Source organism: Trichosurus vulpecula, chromosome 6 (assembly GCF_011100635.1).
Source record: "Trichosurus vulpecula isolate mTriVul1 chromosome 6, mTriVul1.pri, whole genome shotgun sequence".
Taxonomy (NCBI): Eukaryota; Metazoa; Chordata; class Mammalia; order Diprotodontia; family Phalangeridae; genus Trichosurus; species Trichosurus vulpecula.
The window spans coordinates 55,553,995-55,572,254 of NC_050578.1; the positions used below are offsets into that span (position 1 = coordinate 55,553,995).

General features: G+C 39.1%; 1 protein-coding gene across 2 annotated transcripts in view; it reads left to right on the forward strand.

Moving 5' to 3' along the window:
• Positions 1-16,307, forward strand: part of MANBA (mannosidase beta) — a 121,535-nt gene extending 105,228 nt beyond the window's left edge. Inside the window, exons 15-18 of one of the 2 annotated variants that reach the window (XR_005010688.1) lie at positions 3,294-3,436; positions 10,599-10,856; positions 13,298-13,682; positions 16,239-16,307. Coding sequence is in view for 1 of the 2 variants with exons in the window: in XM_036763994.1 (XP_036619889.1) it covers positions 3,294-3,436; positions 10,599-10,856; positions 13,298-13,522 (626 nt within the window). In the remaining variant the exon portion in view is untranslated. Of the gene's footprint in view, positions 1-3,293; positions 3,437-10,598; positions 10,857-13,297; positions 14,121-16,238 lie in introns of those variants that run through there. The other variant, XM_036763994.1, reaches the window with a different exon arrangement.
• Positions 16,308-18,260: the final 1,953 nt, after the last annotated feature.

Genomic DNA, 18,260 nt, shown 5'->3' on the forward strand with positions numbered 1-18,260 from the left:
AACAACTATAATATTTTAAATGATTAGATACCACATTTATACAAAATACTTTTCAGTACATTTGGCAGATATGTATTTTGTAGCCTGTATATCATGAGAACTTCTTATGGTTATACCTCTCAATACTTCAATGTCAAGAAAAATGTAATTCAGATTTATCTGTGAGAGGACAGCAGGTCCCCCGCCCCCTTCCTCCCCTCCTTTGCAAAAAATAAAGGGGGTGGGGAGTAGTAGTGCAGGGATAATTAAATACAGATGTGAATTATCTAAGAGGTCACAGTGGTATTCAACCACTAACTTTCTCTGAATCAATTTAAACATGAGTAAATGAAGAAAAGTAACAGATCAAAGACTTTAAGTAAAGTGATAAGCCTTATTAACATGGATCATGGTACTAAATACCTTCCCACTTCTTATTTTACTCCATTAAGGTGAGAACTTGAAAAGAGTATGCTTTACAAACAGATTTATTTTAATTGGTTTTACATTTCCCTTAAAATTTCACACTCTAGCACGAGATTGTATATATTAGCATTGATTATGTGGCAGTATTTACTTGTCTCTGTATTTAGCAATTTATAAAACTTAATAGGATCCTGGAAACATCCCAACCCCTCCTGATGGCAGGTTTGACCTTCCTATAAGGGAAATTGGTGAAAATACTGAAAGGCCAAGCTGTCTCTGCGTGAATTTGTAGCATCAAACATCGACTCAGTTAGGAAACTTACCAAAACTTGACTGCAGTCAAGAAAAGAGTGTGGAAAGAAGGATGCTGCTGCCTGTTTACTGCATTAAAAGGTGGTATTTTTTTAAAATCAGGTTCCTTTCATTATTCATAATCTTTAGAACCAGTTTGGCTTAAATGCTCAACTATATCAACCCTGTCCCAGCCTTGTGGAAGTTCCTTTTTGTCATCTCTTTTGTCTCCTGGCTTCCATTCCTGGGTTTTTAAAACCTGGCTTTTTTTAAATTTTTTTTTCCACTTTACATCAGGGCAGAGCTGTAGTAGGAGTTTCTGCTGAAATAATTTTGTTTATTGATGTCATAAAATTAACAGTTTGGTGAATCTACGTGAACTGGTTTTTATTGTCCTTGTCAAATTCAGACTCCGTGTGTGTGTGTGTGTGTGTGTGTGTGTGTGTGTGTGTTTAACGTTTTCAAGATTAAGTCCAACTTTTTGCAGTAGCTTGGCAGCTTTGCAGCTGTCTATTTAGTACTGTTGAAAAAAAAGTGTCCACGGACCCTTGAAGGCACATCCCTAACTTTAATCATGTACGATTGCTTGCTAATATTCCTGTATCCTTTCATAATCATAATAAAGGAATAGTTTTTTTTAATGCATGTATATGATTGGATTGTTTATGGATCTGTTTCTGTCCAAGAAACTTGTATTAAGCCTGGAGGAATCACCATTTTCACCAATCCTTTATTGAAACAAAAGCTTTAGTTATTTGAAACATGTATCTTTTTCATTCATAGAAGACAACACTTCCAGGTCCATTTCTCGGTCCTCACTGGCACTCATCCCTCTAGCAGTGAGGTCTTCCTTGCTGTACAAGTTGAGAGTTGGGAGAGAGGAGGACGCAGTTGTGGTGACAGGGGACATACTCTACTTGAACCCCCACCTCACCTCCTCACCTCCCAACATCCCATCCTCCTCATTGGTTCCCTCTTGTGCAACCCTCTTCCATTTCTATTCTCACCTTCAGTAGCTGCCAAAATGATTTTTCGTAAAGCTTAGATCTGACCAGTGTCCCCCTATTACCTCTAAGATAAAATAGAAGCTCCTCCCTTTGGCATTTAAATCTCTTCACAACTTGGCCTTGGTTTCCTTTATGACCCAGCTCACACCGTTCCTTTTCCCAACTTTCTTTGAGATTATCCCCTTCGTTATTTCTTATAGCACAGTAGTATTCTATTATACTTATATATCATAATTTGTTTAGCCATTCTGCAGTTGATGGGCACCCCCTTATTTTCCAATTCTTTACCCCCGCAAAAAGTGATATTGTAAATTTTTTTGTACATATGGGTCCTTTTCCTCATTCTTTCAGCTCTTTGAGGAATATACCTAGTATTGATATTACTGGGTCAAAGGGTATACACAGTTTTATAAATTTTGGGGCATAGCCCCAGTTGGCCATGCCAGTTTATAGCCCCACCAGCAGTGCATTAATGTACCTATTTTTCCGTAGCTTTTCCAGCATTTGTCATTTTCCTTTTTGGCTAGATTGTAACAACCACCCTCCCCAAATTAGCTTCATTTTGTATGTGCTTATATTTCTGTGTGTTTGTGTTGTCTCCCACTTGCTTCTTGAGGGCAAAGGCTGACTTTTTTCTTTGTGTCCCCAGTCCTCAGCACAGTGTGTAGCACATAGTAGGTTCGTAATAGATCCTTGTTGAACTGTGTTGAGCAGGAATCAGGAAAGCCTTCTTGTGAAGGAGGAGGAAGCAGTGAAAAGAGAGACACTGTTGTACTCCCAGTCCCTGAGATCCTAAGAAGAAATGACTGGCTGATGGTGAGGTGACCCAGACTGAGAATAGTTGCACTTGAATCTGTGAGAAGAGAAGCCCCTATTCTTGTAGAGTCTCTACCTTAGGACAAGGCCTGAAACTTGAGGGCATCTGTTCTCACTGCTCTTGAATTTCTCTGTCCCTGACACCTAGCACAGTGCCTGGCACATAGTAAATGCTTAATAAATGTTCGTTAACTCTCTGCTCTACATTCCCATGTTGGGGAGGGAGTGAGGGGAATCACTGGTCCCAAGGGGAGATACATTCTTGGCATTTCAAATTGGAATTCTAAGTTTTCCTGCAAATGTACTCTTGTCTGTAATGGTCTCTACAGAAAGAGAGGGCAGTTGAAAGCTTTGTTACTTCTTGTGCAGCCTTCCATCCTTGGGCCTCAGTATTCTCATCTGTAAAGTGAGAGGGTCAGACCATGTGATCTCCGTGGTCCCTTCCAGGTCTAAGTCCCACGATCCTATTGGTACAGAATTATACATCTTGTATAGAATGGGTTAAATACTAGCTTAGGAATCTAACAACCACATGTACCATGATTGCCATTAGAAATTGTATCATAGGTTACAGACATGTGATTTAAAATCTTTAGTTATGCCTCAATTTGGTACGTAATGTAATGTAAGTAATCTAGTGAAAACCTTAAAAAAAATCTTTTGCTTTGAGCTTCTCATTTGTATCATGTCTCCCATTTGGTTGAGCAAATCCCCTAGGGCTTATTGCAGCCCCTTTTTTCTTACTCCTTTTCCTTTTTCCTTTTTTCTTTTTAGAGTATGGAGGCAAATGGAAAATGCTTCATTACTTTGCTCAGCATTTCTTCTCCCCACTGTTGCCAATTGGCTTTGAAGATGACGGTGTATTTTATATTTACGGTGTCTCAGACCTCCACTTGGACTACAAGATGGTGCTTACTGTGAGTTCCTTAGCTTCTTGTTAGAAAAAGGCAGAAGGACAGAAGAGAACAAGAAATCAACGTCTTTCCTCTTGGCTTAGGACCTTTTCCAGTGTCTGTTCTACCAAAAGGTCTTCAGAGGCCTCTGTCAATGTTGAATTGGTCTGGCCAGAGAGTGGAGAAGGAAATGGCAAACCATTCCACTATCTTGGCCAAGAAAACCCCAGATGGGAACATGAAGAGTTGGAAAGAGTTTATCAACAACAGTGGTAGGAGAGTCTCTATGAAATGCCTCCTCCTTAATTATCTGTGCTTCCTGCACTGATGGGACGGCAGAAATTGAGCTTTGAATTTTTCATTCTTTTTTTTTTCCTTCTAAAGCTTAATGTGAGAAGAAAAATCTAGTTGGGAAGGAATCTACACCTACAGTTTGGGGTGAAATTTAATAGGCACAAATGTTAAAACCTTATACTTGGATCAAAAAATCCAGTTCATGTGTGTGAGATTAAGAGGGGTTGTGGTTAGATGGCAATTCATCTGAAAAAAAGATCTGAGGCTCTTGGTGGTCTCAGTATGAGTCAATGTGATATGGCAGCCAAGAATCCAACCTAGTTATAAGCCACAATAAGAACAGTGTAGTGTCTGCAAGAAGGCTGCTATTATTTTCCCTGTTTTACAGGTGAGGAAACTGAGGCAGACAGAAGCCAGTGACTTACCCAGAGTCACCCAGCTAGCAATATTATAAAAATGAACTCTTTTGAAAGATTTGTGAACTCTAATCATTGCAGTGATGATCTAAGATTCTGGAGGCTCGCTGGTGAAGGATGCTCCCCACTTTCTGGCAGAGAGGAGACGCCCTTATATTGTCCTTATATAGGAACACCCTTATATTGACCTTATGTTGTTTCACAGCTTTTCACAAACCTACCCTGACTTTGAGGAAACCAAAAGAAAACTGCAGAATTCTTCACTGGAAAAAAAAGATCCCCAACATAAAGGGAACTTCTCATCTTTGGGGGAGTTTATCTTGAGGCCATTATTGAAGACCAGATTGTTTTGGGAGGTGAGGAAGTGAAGGGAATGATAGACCCCTGTGTTTGGATTACTCAAGTCAATGCTAATGGCAGACAGGGAAGGAGAATTTCAAATTGCTGATTTCTGGCAGACAGGCTGGCAATATCAGTTTTCATTCTGTTGGATCTATGGAAATATGTATGTGCATTCTCTCAAAAAAAAAAAGAGAGGAAGAAATCCCCACCCATTTCAGCCTCGCTTCTGAGACATCCTGTGACATCTGTCCCATCCTCAAAAAGCAATAAAGCTTTGTTTGCTAGCATCATAGCTTAAAAAAAAGTAAAACAGAATTCTGCATTTTTATTAAACTTGATTTAAAAAATATTTCAAACTGAATAGTCATGAGAAGCCCACATTTATCAAAAATTCACATGGCCTCTCCAGCACCGTCAGTTTTCCATGCCTTTTCTGTTTTGTCATCTCTATTTTCTGTAGGATGTTTATACCTGTACTAAAGCCAGCTTTTCCCTTTTTCCCCATTGCATTACTCCTCTGCCTTTTTTGGAGGTGCTTTTTTATAGTTGGGTCCTGGCTTTGGAGGGACATGTTTAGCAGATAGCCATGCTGATCTCTGTTTTTCATTCTTCATCTTGGCCTTATCTCTCTTAAAGTCTCCCTCAGTCCTTCTCCTGGATATGGTGGCGATTGTTGTGAGATGGAGGGCAGGAGACCTGGCAGCACCAGAATGTAGACATGGGATGTAGTAACTGGTCCAGTCATCGTTCCCATCTCCTGTTCCTCCTCCCTAATTCTATTATGACTAAGGTTCCTTTTCTCCATGACATGGTTGGAAATTTTCAAAAGGAATTTTTTTTTTCAGGAAAATAGAGAAACGTAGAAATGAATGAGTCTTAAAATTAAGCACAGGTTTCTTTAGGATAGAGCCTACCCACAGACTGGCTTGATTAGCAAAGCTTTGGGGGTACTTTTACCCCGGTTCCTTTTCATCTCTGAAATTGCATAGGGGGTGCTAGATTTTTGAGCCCACAGTAGTTTTGGGAAGGTGACATTTCTCCCAGCTCTGCTTTTGGTGTTTTTTTAAAACTTTCTTTTTGGATATCAACTCCCAGGTCAACAGTGTTGACCTTGAGCTATGTTTTGCATTCTTCTGGGAGGAGGAAGCTGCTTTCTTATCTGGCCCTAAAGATTCCTTCCTTCGTTAGCCTCTGGTCCTCTTGCATGGACCTTGCAGATGTATTTCTTTACCCTTCTGTGACTCTGTATGTCACCAAAAGTTCTATGGGCCTGGCTTTTTGCCCTTTCCAGATAGATTGCCTGAATCTTATTCATTTGCCTGTTGTTGAGGCTATTTTAGCCCATCCGTAAACCAGAAATTCTTAAAAAACATTTTTTTCAATAGCTAGCATTGTTTTTCTTCCTCCCATTTCTCTACTCCCATAAGAAAAAACCCAACAAATAAACCCTTATAACAAATAAGCATAACCCTGCAAAACATATTCCCACATTAGTTGCATCCAAGAATGTGTCTCATTCTGCATTTAGCCCCTCCATCACCTCTGTCAGGAGGTGAGGAGCATATTTTTAAAAATACATATTTTTCTTTATTTCATTGACTCTATCTCAATCACGTGTAAAAAATTTTAACATTCGTTTTTTAAAATTTCAAGTTTCAAATTCTCTCCCTTCTACCCCTTCACCCCTTGAGAAGGCAAGCATTATGATATCAATTATACATGTGAAGTCATGCAAAATATATTTCAATATTAGCCATGTTGCAATGTTCTCCTGGCTCTACTCATTTCTCTCTGCATCTTTCCCAGGTTTTTTCTGAAACTATCCTGCTCTGTATTTTTTATAGCACAATAGTATTCCATCACAATCATATACTACAAACTTGTTCAGCCATTGATGGACATCCCCTCAATTCCCAATTCTTTGCCACCACAAAAACAGCTGCTATGAATATTTTTGTACAAATAGGTCCTTTTCCCCCTTTTATTTGATGCCTTTGGGATACAGACCTAGTAGTGGTATTGCTGGGTCAAAAGGATACACAGTTTTATAGCCCGTTGGGCATGGTTTCAAATTGTTCTTCAGAATGCCTAGACCAGTTCACAATTCTACCAATAGTTAATTAGTGTTCCAATTTTTCCACATCCCCTCCAACATTTGTCATTTTCCTTTTCTGTCATGTTAGCCAATCTGGTAGGTGTGAAATGGTAACTCAGATTTGTTTTAATTTACATTTCTCTAATTGATAGTGGTTTAGAGCATTTTTTCATATGACTATTGACAGTTTTTATTTTTCCTTCTGAAATCTGTTCATATCCCTTGACCATTTGTCAATTGGGGAATGGCTTTTAGTTTTATAAATCTGGCTCAGTTCCTTATGCATTTGAGAAATAAGGCCTTTATCAGAGGAAGTTGTATAAATTTTACCCCCAGTTTCCTTTTTTCCTTCTAATTTTGGCTGCATTAGTTTTGCTTGTGCAAAACTTTTAAATTTTTATGTAATTAAAATTATCCATTTTATGTCACTTGATCCTCTCTATTTCTTGTTTGGTCATAAATTCTTCCCTTATCCATAGATCTGACAGCTACATATTTCCATGGCCCCCTGATTTTTGATATCCTTTATGTCTAAATCATTTACCCATTTTGACCTTACGTTTCTGTCAGACTGCTTTCCAGTTTTCCCTGCAACTTTTGTCAGCTGGTGAGTTCTGGCCCCTAAAGTTTGGATGCTTTTGTTGATCAAACACTAGATTACTATGGTCATTTGCTACTGTGTATTGTGTACCTAATCTATTCCCCTGATCCACCACTGTTTCTTAGCCAGTACCAGATTGTTTTCATTATCGCCAGGGGGCATTTTTCATTATTGATTCTCTGGAATCATGGCTGGTTAAATTTTTTGAAGTTGTTTGTGTAAGTTGTCTTTCTGATTCTGTTTGCTTCAGTTGGCATTGGTTCATCAGTTCTGCCCAGGTTTCCATTACATTCACTAACTGTAGTTTTATTTGTTTCCCAGTTGATGGGCGCAGCATTAGTTTCCAGTTTTTTGCTACTCTAAAAATAGATGCTACAGATGTTTTTGTACATATTTTTGTACATAAGGTAGATGGTGGATGCTTCACATTTGTTGTTCAGAGTTAGCACCTGGGTTAGAAGAGCGTATGTTCTTTGAAGACTGACACTTTCATTTTTGTCTTTGTATCTTTGGTACCAGGACAGGGCCTGGCACATAATAAATGATTAATAGAATTGAATTGTCAAGGGACATGTAGGCCTTATAAGTGGTACTACCTTTGTCTAGGGCTTTACATTGTTACCTTGTAAGAGTGTTAAAAATGAGCTCCTTGTCTTCCTGTTTCAAAATCTGCTCTTCATTTGGGGTTGTCCATAAATCTCAGTGTCTTATTTGAGAGAGACTTCTTTAGCTCTTGACTCATTTCCAGATGAAATATGACTCTCATGATTCGAGACTTCCAGCTATGACCTCTTCCCCAGGTTTTCTTTGATTTTGTTCTTCGGTGCTCTGAGGGTTATCTTATAGAGCCTGATTACTCTGATATTACAATATTAAAATGACTTAGCATATTACCCACCTCCTGACCAAGAGATGATGGACTCAGGACACAGATTGAGACACAGTTTTTTTTGACATGGCCAGTGCAGCAATTTGCTTTGCTTGACTATACACGTTTATAACAAGGATTTCGTTTTTCTTGCTTTCTCAACGGGAGTGGGAAGAGTGGGAGAGGTAGGAGGGAGAGAATGCGTATCTGAAAATTAACAAACAATTATTTAGCATATTCAGTAACAACAGATATGATTTCCACCAAGGGAACAAGTTTGTTCCAAACTAGATGGCAGATGGATGGATGGAGGGGTGGGAAAGTGGGAAGTTCTTGCTATCTCAGCTTTGGATCGAGGCGAATAATCACTAACTTTGAGTAATTTCAGGCCTGATTTTTCAGTTTGAGGTTTGCCCAAGCCCTTTGTCTTCTTTGTTTTTTCTTCCTATCCCCTGCCTTTTGGGCATTTCATCACTTAAAGAAGAGAGGGAGCAAAGGAAAGGCAGCATCAGTCTCCTTTTCTGCCTTAGCAGCTCTGATCCAAGATCAGGCTGGAGAAGAGGTTCAAACTTGTAGCTAAAAATAAAGGCAGTCTGTTTCATCTGCCTGTGTACTCCCTGGGCCCCCATTAGCATGGATAATTGGCAGTTTACAGTATTGTAAAAGCCAGTAAGAGGAGGCCATTGAGTATGGGCAGCTGCTCCGGGCTCCTTCCTTTTCAGCAGGAGTACTGCAGCCTTTGGGGGCCATAAGTACTGACTCAGCTGCTTGTTGACAAAATGCCCTTGCTGGGACTTTTTATTTGGTGGAGACATTGTCTTCTGAGACAGACCTACCCTCATTAGCGTCTCTCTTGGTTCAGAGGTGGTACTGATGGTGTGCTTAATTTTCATTATATCCTGATTCTTCCCTCATCCCTTGAATAAGCCTAAGTGTTCCCTAGAGCAAGATGTAGATGTCATCAGGAAACCAATTTATTTTAAATATTAAATGTTAAGAGAAGTCACAAGAGGTAGCGGATGGGAGAGCTGGCCTGGGAGTCTGGATGACCAGAGTTCAGACTCCCCTTGGACATTTTCTGCTTGGGTGGTCCTGGGTAAACTGCTTAATCTCCCTAGGTATCAGCTTCCTCATCTTTAAATGAAGGTATTGGATACCTGTGAGATCCCTTTTAGTTTTGCGTCTATGATCCTGGGGTGCCACCTTTCACCCTTGCTGGCTGTGTGACCCTGGGTTAACTTCTCGGTGTTCTAAGGTCACTTTCGTAAGTCCCCACCATTGGCAGAGCATTTTCAGGTTTGAATTATTAAAGGGGATTTCCTCTTGGGATCTCCTTTCTCAAGGAGATTATAGATCTGTGCCCCCAAAAGCCAACCAAACAAAAACCAGATAAAATGGCTTTGGGGTAATTTTGCACCCCTTTTTCTTTTTTTTACTTAGATGGGTCAAGGGCTGTTAAGTTGCATGTTTCTCTACTAAGAATCTTATGAGGGCTGTGACTGTATTTGTTTGACATTTGAATATGCTCACATAGACCTGTTAGGTTTTTTTTTTTTGGGCAATATCACAGTTAAAATTCTGTGACTGTTACTGTCAAGGTAACTGCTTATAGATTTTTTAAAAAATTCAGTTTGGTCCTGATCCTGATTCCAGAAATGAACCACAGAGAGGGGATGAGCCCCACAAAATAAAGAGACTGAAGCTGGGAAGACTCCTAGATACTTTGGTTGGGGCAAAATTGGAAAAATACGGACTTTAAGGCCGTTGACTAATTCTGCAGAAATATGATGATAATTGGAATGTTTCAGAGCCGGCCAACTCCACAGAAAGTGTCATAAATGATGTCATGGTGAGATTTTTCAGTTACACAATGATACCTAATGTTCTCTTTTATTGATGATGTAACTGTGAACCACCCTTGGTTGGGGTACCAGGATAGCATCCCATCAGAGTGTGGAGCAATGGTAAGATTGCTGGGTTTGGGGTCAGGAAGAAATCTTGGTTGACATTCCACCTCTAACACTTAGATGTGACAATAGGAAAGTTCTCTGAGCCTCAGTTTCTTTTCCTGTAAAATAGGATGATTATGCAACAGAGTTGTTGTGAGTAAAAAATGTGAGAATGTGTAAAGCTTCTAAACCCCAAGAAGCTATAGAAGGGGGGAGGAGAGGAAGGGGGAGAAAATTTGGAACTGAAAAACTTGTGGAACTGAGTGTTGTAAACTCAAAAAATTAATTAATTAAAAAAAGGGAAAAAAAAAGAGATTTAGTATTCCCCCCCCACCCCCCACTCACCCAATTCGTTTAAGAATAGGAGAGCACGGATCAGGTATAACCAAAAAGTGTTGGAAGAGGAGAGGACAAGATGGGCGGGGGGGAGGAGAGAGAGACATTTCGTGTATGTCTGTAAGCACATATAATTAACTTGTACCCTAAAGTATTAATGTATAACCTTAGTTATTAAATGTCTATTTCAAAAGCAAAATAAAAAAAAGAAGCTATAGAAATATTTGTCAGTCTTAACCTATGATGGTCCTAAATATAACAAATGACTGAAGGTGTCTTTTTCAGGTGAGAGTACACCAGTGGAGCTCTCTGGAGCCTGTGTGCTCTCGTAGGACTGAATACTTGGTGGTGGAGGCAGGACAGGCAGCCCCCCTCTACAAGGAGCCGGTGGCAGAACTGCTGAAGAGGTGTGGCCAGTGCACAAGACAGAGCTGCGTCATCTCCTTTGACCTGACAGCTGGTGGTGAGCTCTCGAGCCCCACTAACTACCACTTCCTGTCCTCCCTGAAGGATGCTGTGGGGCTGGAGAAGGCACAAATCACTGTGAGTACCCACCATCTTAAAGTTCCTGAAGAGATGAGGCTACCTCTGGAGAAAGGCAGCCCCTCCTCCAGAGCAGAACCATATCCGAGGGATGGCAAATAGGGCTTTGCCCCAGAGCACCTGTGTGGGGCAGGGGAAGAGAAGAGAGGGAGATTCCAGGTCCCTTGTGAGACAAAGAACAGGTGGGGACAGGGTCCTCTGATGAAAAATGCTATTCCTGGAGAGTCTGGGGATGAGATCATGGGGGCTCTTGGATCACTTTGTACCATCGAGACAGAGCCTTTGAGGGAACTAGTTTAGGGGATTAGTTGGCACAATAGATAGAGCGCCAGGCCTAGAGTCAGCAAGACTTGAGCTCAAATCTGTTCCTAGACACTTACTATTATGACCCTGTGTGAGTGTGCCTCTAGTTCTTCATCTGTAAATTGGGGCTAGTATTAGCACTTACTTCCCAGGGTTCTTATAAGGGTCAAATGAGATAATAATTATGATATATTTAGCACAGTGCCTGGCACATACTAAGCTCCATATAAATGTTAGATATCATCATCATCATCATCATCATCATCATCACCATCATTATTAATATTGTTATTAGCACAAGAGGAGGTGTCCTCTGGACCTCTTTCTTCCTGGGAGAAAGGTCATGTCATGGACATCACAGCTTTGTCTGCCCTTGGAAAGAGGGCAGGCAGGACATGTCTCCTTAGCAGGCATCAGGGACTTGGGATGCCTACAGGGAAAGGACTCTTCAGGGTCCCTGGTATGAAAGGAAAGGGAACGTGCTGCTCCCTGGAGTGGGGAGTGCTTCCCTGAACAAAGGAGTGCCCAGGAAGATGGGCACTACAGTCCGTTTATGTGACAAGAGCTTTTTAGGTTGTCTCCAATTTACCAGTTATATACATCTAGAAGGAAGTCAGTGGGGCATGCTTGTTTTTCTCCCTAATTTTTGCCTTCACCAGTGGCTTAATCATAAAAACTCTGCCAAAATTTACTGCAAAGCAAAGATGGAATGGCCCACATTTTAAATTTCTCAATGACAGTGAAACATGTCTGCCTACCTTTGACTCAGAAAATATCCATTTTATTACCATGTATGTAGAGGCCCATTAATTAATTTGTTGATTTTGATTGTTTTTATACAAAATGTTACCATTCAGATTTTTCAACTGATACGTGTTTTGGACCTACTCTATGCAGAGGTCCTAACCTGATAAGCCTGAAACACAGCAAGCACTTAATAAGTGCTCAATTTATAAGGCTAAAGTTTTATATAGGGATTAATTCTTGCTTCTTTTTGAAGGAAGAATAGTTGCCTTTAGAACAGATTTCATCTTTACTTACAGCTCATAGTAAAGCTTATATACCTTAAAATTATCTACCCCTCCCACTTCAGAACTAAGATATAAGGGAAACGTGGGGAGTGGCGTCCACTTGGATCCACCCAAAAGAGCAAAAGAATTATGGAGTATCTAGTCTTGGGATCCTCAGACCTTTGGATGTGGGAGAGAGTGAAAAGGATGGCATGGGGGAGAAGAATTTTTAGACCAGTTTTATTCTTGTCTTCTCTCATTTGGACTTTTAACAATCTTTATCCTTCTCATCACTAATCCATGGTGCTTATTAAATTAAGTCCTTTTAAGGAGGGAACATTTTTTGTGGTGGTGTTATTTGTTTTTCCTAAACTCACTAATCTTTCTCCCTATTGAGGAAAGCCAAGTGAAGAGATGATTCTTCTCCAAAGAGGCAACAAATATGTCCTTTACAGTGTCGTAAAGATCATGCAAAGTCTGGAGCCCATCAACACCCTCAAGTCATAAGTCTTAGAGACGAGAAAATCCCCGATCTCGAATGCTGTCAGCATATACAGCAAGGGAGAGTGTGCTGCTCCCTGGGAATACCAGATATGCCCGGCAGTGAGAGGTTCAGATGGCTCTGATGAGAGCCTGGTGTCTAGCTAATAATTTTACTCAAGTCTGTTCTATAGCCCATAATGGTGAAAGGGAGAGCATCAAGAAGTCAAATTGAGTCTTCATTCCTCCAAAGGCTTTGTTTGTCACATGACCTTACTCCAAATCACTGAACCTTCCTAGGCTGTCTTTCCCTTGATGCAAAATGTCACCCCTTCTAATGATGTTGTAGTGCTGGAACCTGTTAGTGAAGGTTTTGGGATCCTCACAGAACAATGTCTGTATGAAGAACAGGCAGCTGAATTTCTTGTTTTAAGATCTAACCAGCATTTTCCTCAACCCTTAATGAATGATATTGTATGTTTCTCTAAATGTCTAAAGCAGAAAGTGCACGGATGTATGACTAGTGATCATCCGATGGTAATTACCCAGAAATCCTCTGACTTTGACCTGTAGTAGTACAGTGGTGATCACACCATACGCACACGCATAGTCCAGGGTACCTCATTCTATTTATGTTCTTTCCTCCAGGCCAAGATAACCCAGCAAGGGAATATGTACAGTTTTGAACTCAGAACCACAGCTGTTGCTCCTTTTGTCTGGCTGGATGTAGGAAGTATACCGGGAAGATTTAGCGACAATGGTTTCCTCTTGACAGAGGAGAGAAAAACAGTACTATTCTACCCTTGGAAGTCCACCAACATTACTGAACTTGAAAAATCTCTTCATTTGATTTCACTGGCAGACATTTACTGAAGAAATCCCAGTTTTTTTCAGTGATCATACAAAAAATCAAAACCAAAAATCACAGGATTATATGTGCTCTGGAAAAAACTTTTGAAAACTGCAACCCCCATTTATATTGAAGGCACTGGAGAACATAGGAATAAATGGACCTTTCCTTAATATGATTGTGGTAAGAGTAATACTTCCTAGGACCCTATCCTATATAGACTGGGCTATTTTTTTCCTAGAGCCCTACCCCATGCAGGCATTGAAAATGATCTTTGCTTACCTAGCATTTGGAACAGAAACTTTAGATGTAAATAGAGTTTCATGGGTACAAATGAGCCAGGTTCAGGAAGTTATAGCTGTTCACCTGGGTGGGGTCTCTGATTGAGAACCATCATGAATAATGCAGAAGCTGGAAAGTTGGGCTCAGCTGAATCAGTGAGGGAGATGAAACTGTCTACCCAGCCCCTGAATATGATGGGAGAGAAATCTCTTAGAGGACTCTAAAGACAGAGATTTTGGGGTTGGAGATTCGTGGTCTATGAGCTAGGAAACACTAGGTGATAGTATAGGATGTTTTCGGTATCAGCCCTTTCAGTGGGCCTGGCTGCGCTGGAGAAAGCTATGACCTTTAGATAGCTCATTTGTTGATCCATGTTGAGGGTTTGTGTGATCTTGTAGCCCTCATGTTCCTGGTTTTGCTTCTCTTCCTCATTATTTCTTCACTGTTTGCCAGATAGGATGGTTTACTTAGAGAATCCAGGAGCTTCAACTAAAAAATTAACTGAAATAATCGATAACTTCAGTAAAGTATGTTACAAATTAAATTTAACAAAAAGTAAACTGAGACATGTTTCTCCAAGCAAGATATCACTTTATTAGCAAGGGCATGCTATTTGTCAATAAAAGAGTCAATGGCTGCCTCAGTTTCTAGCCAAAGACCCGTAACTGAAGCTGTAACTCATTTTTGTAAGCGTAGAATAAAGAACAGTACAGGGTAGGTTATATCTTGGGGTTGAGGTTGGTTACATTATAATTGGTTACATAGCTGAGATGTGGGAAATGACATGATTGGTTGGAAATTTGTTAGAGAGGCCATCAACAACCCACTTCTTCACTCTTGTCACTAAGAAGTCTTCACTGAGTCCAGCTGCGTGGTTTAGAGACAACGGACCAGACTTTTTAGACGGCAAACCAGATATCCTTGAAGGATAGCTTGGTGGTGTAAAGATTCTACACCAGACTCCCTTATGGCAAGCCATGTCCCCCAAGGTTACCTAAATTCCTTGAGGCAAGAATAGAACACTGATTAGCAAGAGAACTGGATTTCTAAACTTAATCCATTACAGGCCAGCTGTAATTCTGAACTAAGTTCAGAAACAGAGACCTATAACTGAAGCAATTACAGGACAAAATCAATTATCTATAAATAGGCTCAATAAGAAAATAATACAGACCCAATCTTGATCATTTCAAGTAGCAGGGTAGAAAATAAGCCTGTAACAATCACCAGCTTGTCTGGAGGTGACTAATAGGACCTAGCAGGAAGAGGGAGAAAAAGAAATCCCATCCAGAATAATTGCAAGATGTGTAAAATATCTGGGAGTCCACCTACCAAGACATACTTGGTACTTCCTTGAATGCAATAATAAGAAACTATAGAAATAAAGGAAAACAAATAGCACTATTAATTGTGCTCTGTTGGTCTGCTAATATCAAAATTATAATACTATTTAATTTATAGATTTAGTACCATACAACACTAGTAAACATTAATCTCTAGTACCAAAAATAATATTTTTGAAGGAATCAAAACAAGAATATCAAGGAAAATAATGAGAAAAAAAAAAAGGAGACATGAAGGGAGTCTTGCTGTAGCAGATTTCAGCCTGAAAAGCAGTAATTAATGAAACTGTTTCATTCTAGTGGAGAAATAAAAGATTTGATGGGTGGAATAGATTAGATAAATAAGACCATAAAACAATCACACATAGTAGCCTCGTACTTGATAAGTCGAAGGACGCCAACTCCTGGCATGATGACTCACTGTTAGATAAAGACTACTACGAACACTAAAAAAATAGTCTGACAGAAATTAAATTTGAGCAAACATCTTTTACCATATACTACAGTAAGCTAGAAATGGATAGATGGCCTGATTTTAAAAGGTCATATAAACAAATTAGAGAAAAATTGTGCGTTTGGCCAGTTTCCTTGACTTGCGCCTTACGATATTGGAACTAAACTATCAGGAAGCCATTCTGCACCCACAATGATTGGCATAGTTGGTAGTGTGGTCTTAGCACCTTTTAAAGAAAACAACTAGACCATCCCACATGGCAGTTGATCATGGTAGACATTTATCCTACTGTAAGAAGAGAAAGTACTATTTGGAATTATGGATAATGGGAAGAATTTTTTGACTAAACAAAGGATAGAGATGATCATGGAAAATAAAATGGATAATTTTGATTATATAAAATTGAAAAGCTATTGCACAAATAAAACCAAAGCAGTCAGAATTAGGAGGGTGAGTTATTTGGGAAAGTATTTTTAGCATATCTCTGATGAAGGTCTGATATCCAAGATATATAGGTTTTTTATAGTTTTAAAATAATTTTTAAATTAAGCATTTTATGGCATTTTATTTTTTCATATTATATGTAAAGATAATTTTTAGCATTCATTTTTAGAAAATTTTGAGTTCCAAATTTTTCTTTCTTCTTCCCTCCTCTCACAGTTGGATATAGGTTATATATGTGCAATCGTGTAGGACGTCTGCATATTAGTCATAATTGTGAAAGAAGAAACAGACCAAAAGGAAAAAAGAAACCATGAAAAAATAAAGTGAAAATTGTATGCTTTGATCTGCATTCAGAGTCCATCAGTTCTTTATCTGGATGTGGATAGCATTTTCCATTGTAAGTCCTTTGTAATTGCCTTGGATCATTGTATTGCAGAGAATAACTAAGTTATTTATAGTTGATCATCAAACAATGTTGCTGTTACTGTGTAACAGCAATAGAATAGAATCTCCCGATTCTATTCATTTCATTTTTCATCAGTTCTGTATGTCTTTAACGATTTTTCTGAAATCTTCCTGCTCATCATTTCTTATGAAACAATAGTATTCCATTACATACATGTACCACAGCTTGTTCAGCCATTCCCCAACTGATGGGCATCCCCTCAGTTTCTAATTTTTTGCCACCACGAAAAGAGCTGCTTATAAATATTTTGTGCATGTAGGTCCTTTTTCTTTTTTAAAATGATCTCTTTGGGATACAGACCTAGTAGTGGTATTGCTGGATCAAAGGGTGTACACAGTTTGGTTGCCGTTTGGACATATTTCCAAATTGCTCTGCAGAATGGTTAGATCAGTTCACAGCTCCACCAACTGTGCATTAGTGTCCCAATTTTCCCACATCTTCTCCAACATTTATCATTTTCCTTTTCTGTCATATTAGCCAGTCTGATAGGTGTGAGGTGTTGCCTCAGAGTTGTTTTAATATACATTTCTCTAATCAATAGTGATTTAGAGCATTTCTCCATATGACTATAGAGAGTTTTGATTTCTTCATCTGAAAACTTCATGTTCATATCCTTTGACCATTTTTCAGTTGCGGAATGGCTTGTATTCTTATAAATTTGACTCAGTTCTCTAAATATTTGTGAAATGAGGCCTTTATCAGAGATAACTTGCTATAGAGATTGTTTCCCAGCTTTCATTGCAGAGCATTTTTTCCTACCGTCCAACTCGTTTTCTCAACCTCCCCTCTTTGAAGGGAAAAGAAAAAGAAAAAACCCTTTAACAGCAACAGAAACATAGTCAAGCAAATCAAATCCCCTATTGGCCGTGTTCAAAAATTCATTTCTCATTCTTTATCTTTGTTGGAAAGTGGATAGTGTTCATCATTACTTTTCTGAAATGTTGGCTGGTCATTGCATTTTTATTAAAATTCTTAAGTCTTTAAAAATTATTCACTGTTTAAATATGGATTTTTAGTGTAAACTGTTTTATGGGTTCTGTTTACTTCATTTTACATCAGTTCATACAAATCTTCCCAGTAATCTCTGAAACCGTCCTGTTCATCATTTCTTACAGCACAATAGTATTCTATTATTAAATCATTCCTATATCATAATTTGTTCATTTCCCTATTGATAGATATCCTCCTTAGTTTTAGTATTTGGGTTTCTTTAAATACCAGAAAAGAACTGTTGCTAATATTTTAGTACATATTTAAGACTTTTCTTTTTTCTTTGGTCTTTTTGGAGTATAGACTTAGTAATGTTATCTCTGGATCAAGGGGTAAGTGCCATTCAGCAGATTTTGAAGCATAGTTCCAAATTGCTTTCCAGAATGTCTAGACCACAAACACTGCATTTACTGATCAGTCTGTTTTCCTACAGCTCCTCTAACATTTGTCATTTTCCTTTTTTAGCAGCTTTGCTAATCTTAAGGGTATAAAGTAGAGCCTCCCAGAGTTGCTTTAATTTGCATATCTCTAATTTTTAGTGATTTGAGCATATTTTTCATATGACTATAGAAAGCTTTGGGGAAGGAAATGGCAAACCACCCTTGTATCTTTGCCAAGAAAACCCCAGAAGGGGTTATGAAGAGTCAAACACGACTGAACAACTAGATAGCTTGGATATCTTCCTTGAGAACTGCCTATTGATATCTTTGACCATTTGTCAATTGGCAAATGGCTCTTATAAATTTGAATAGGTTCCTTAGATACATATATATTTCTGTGTA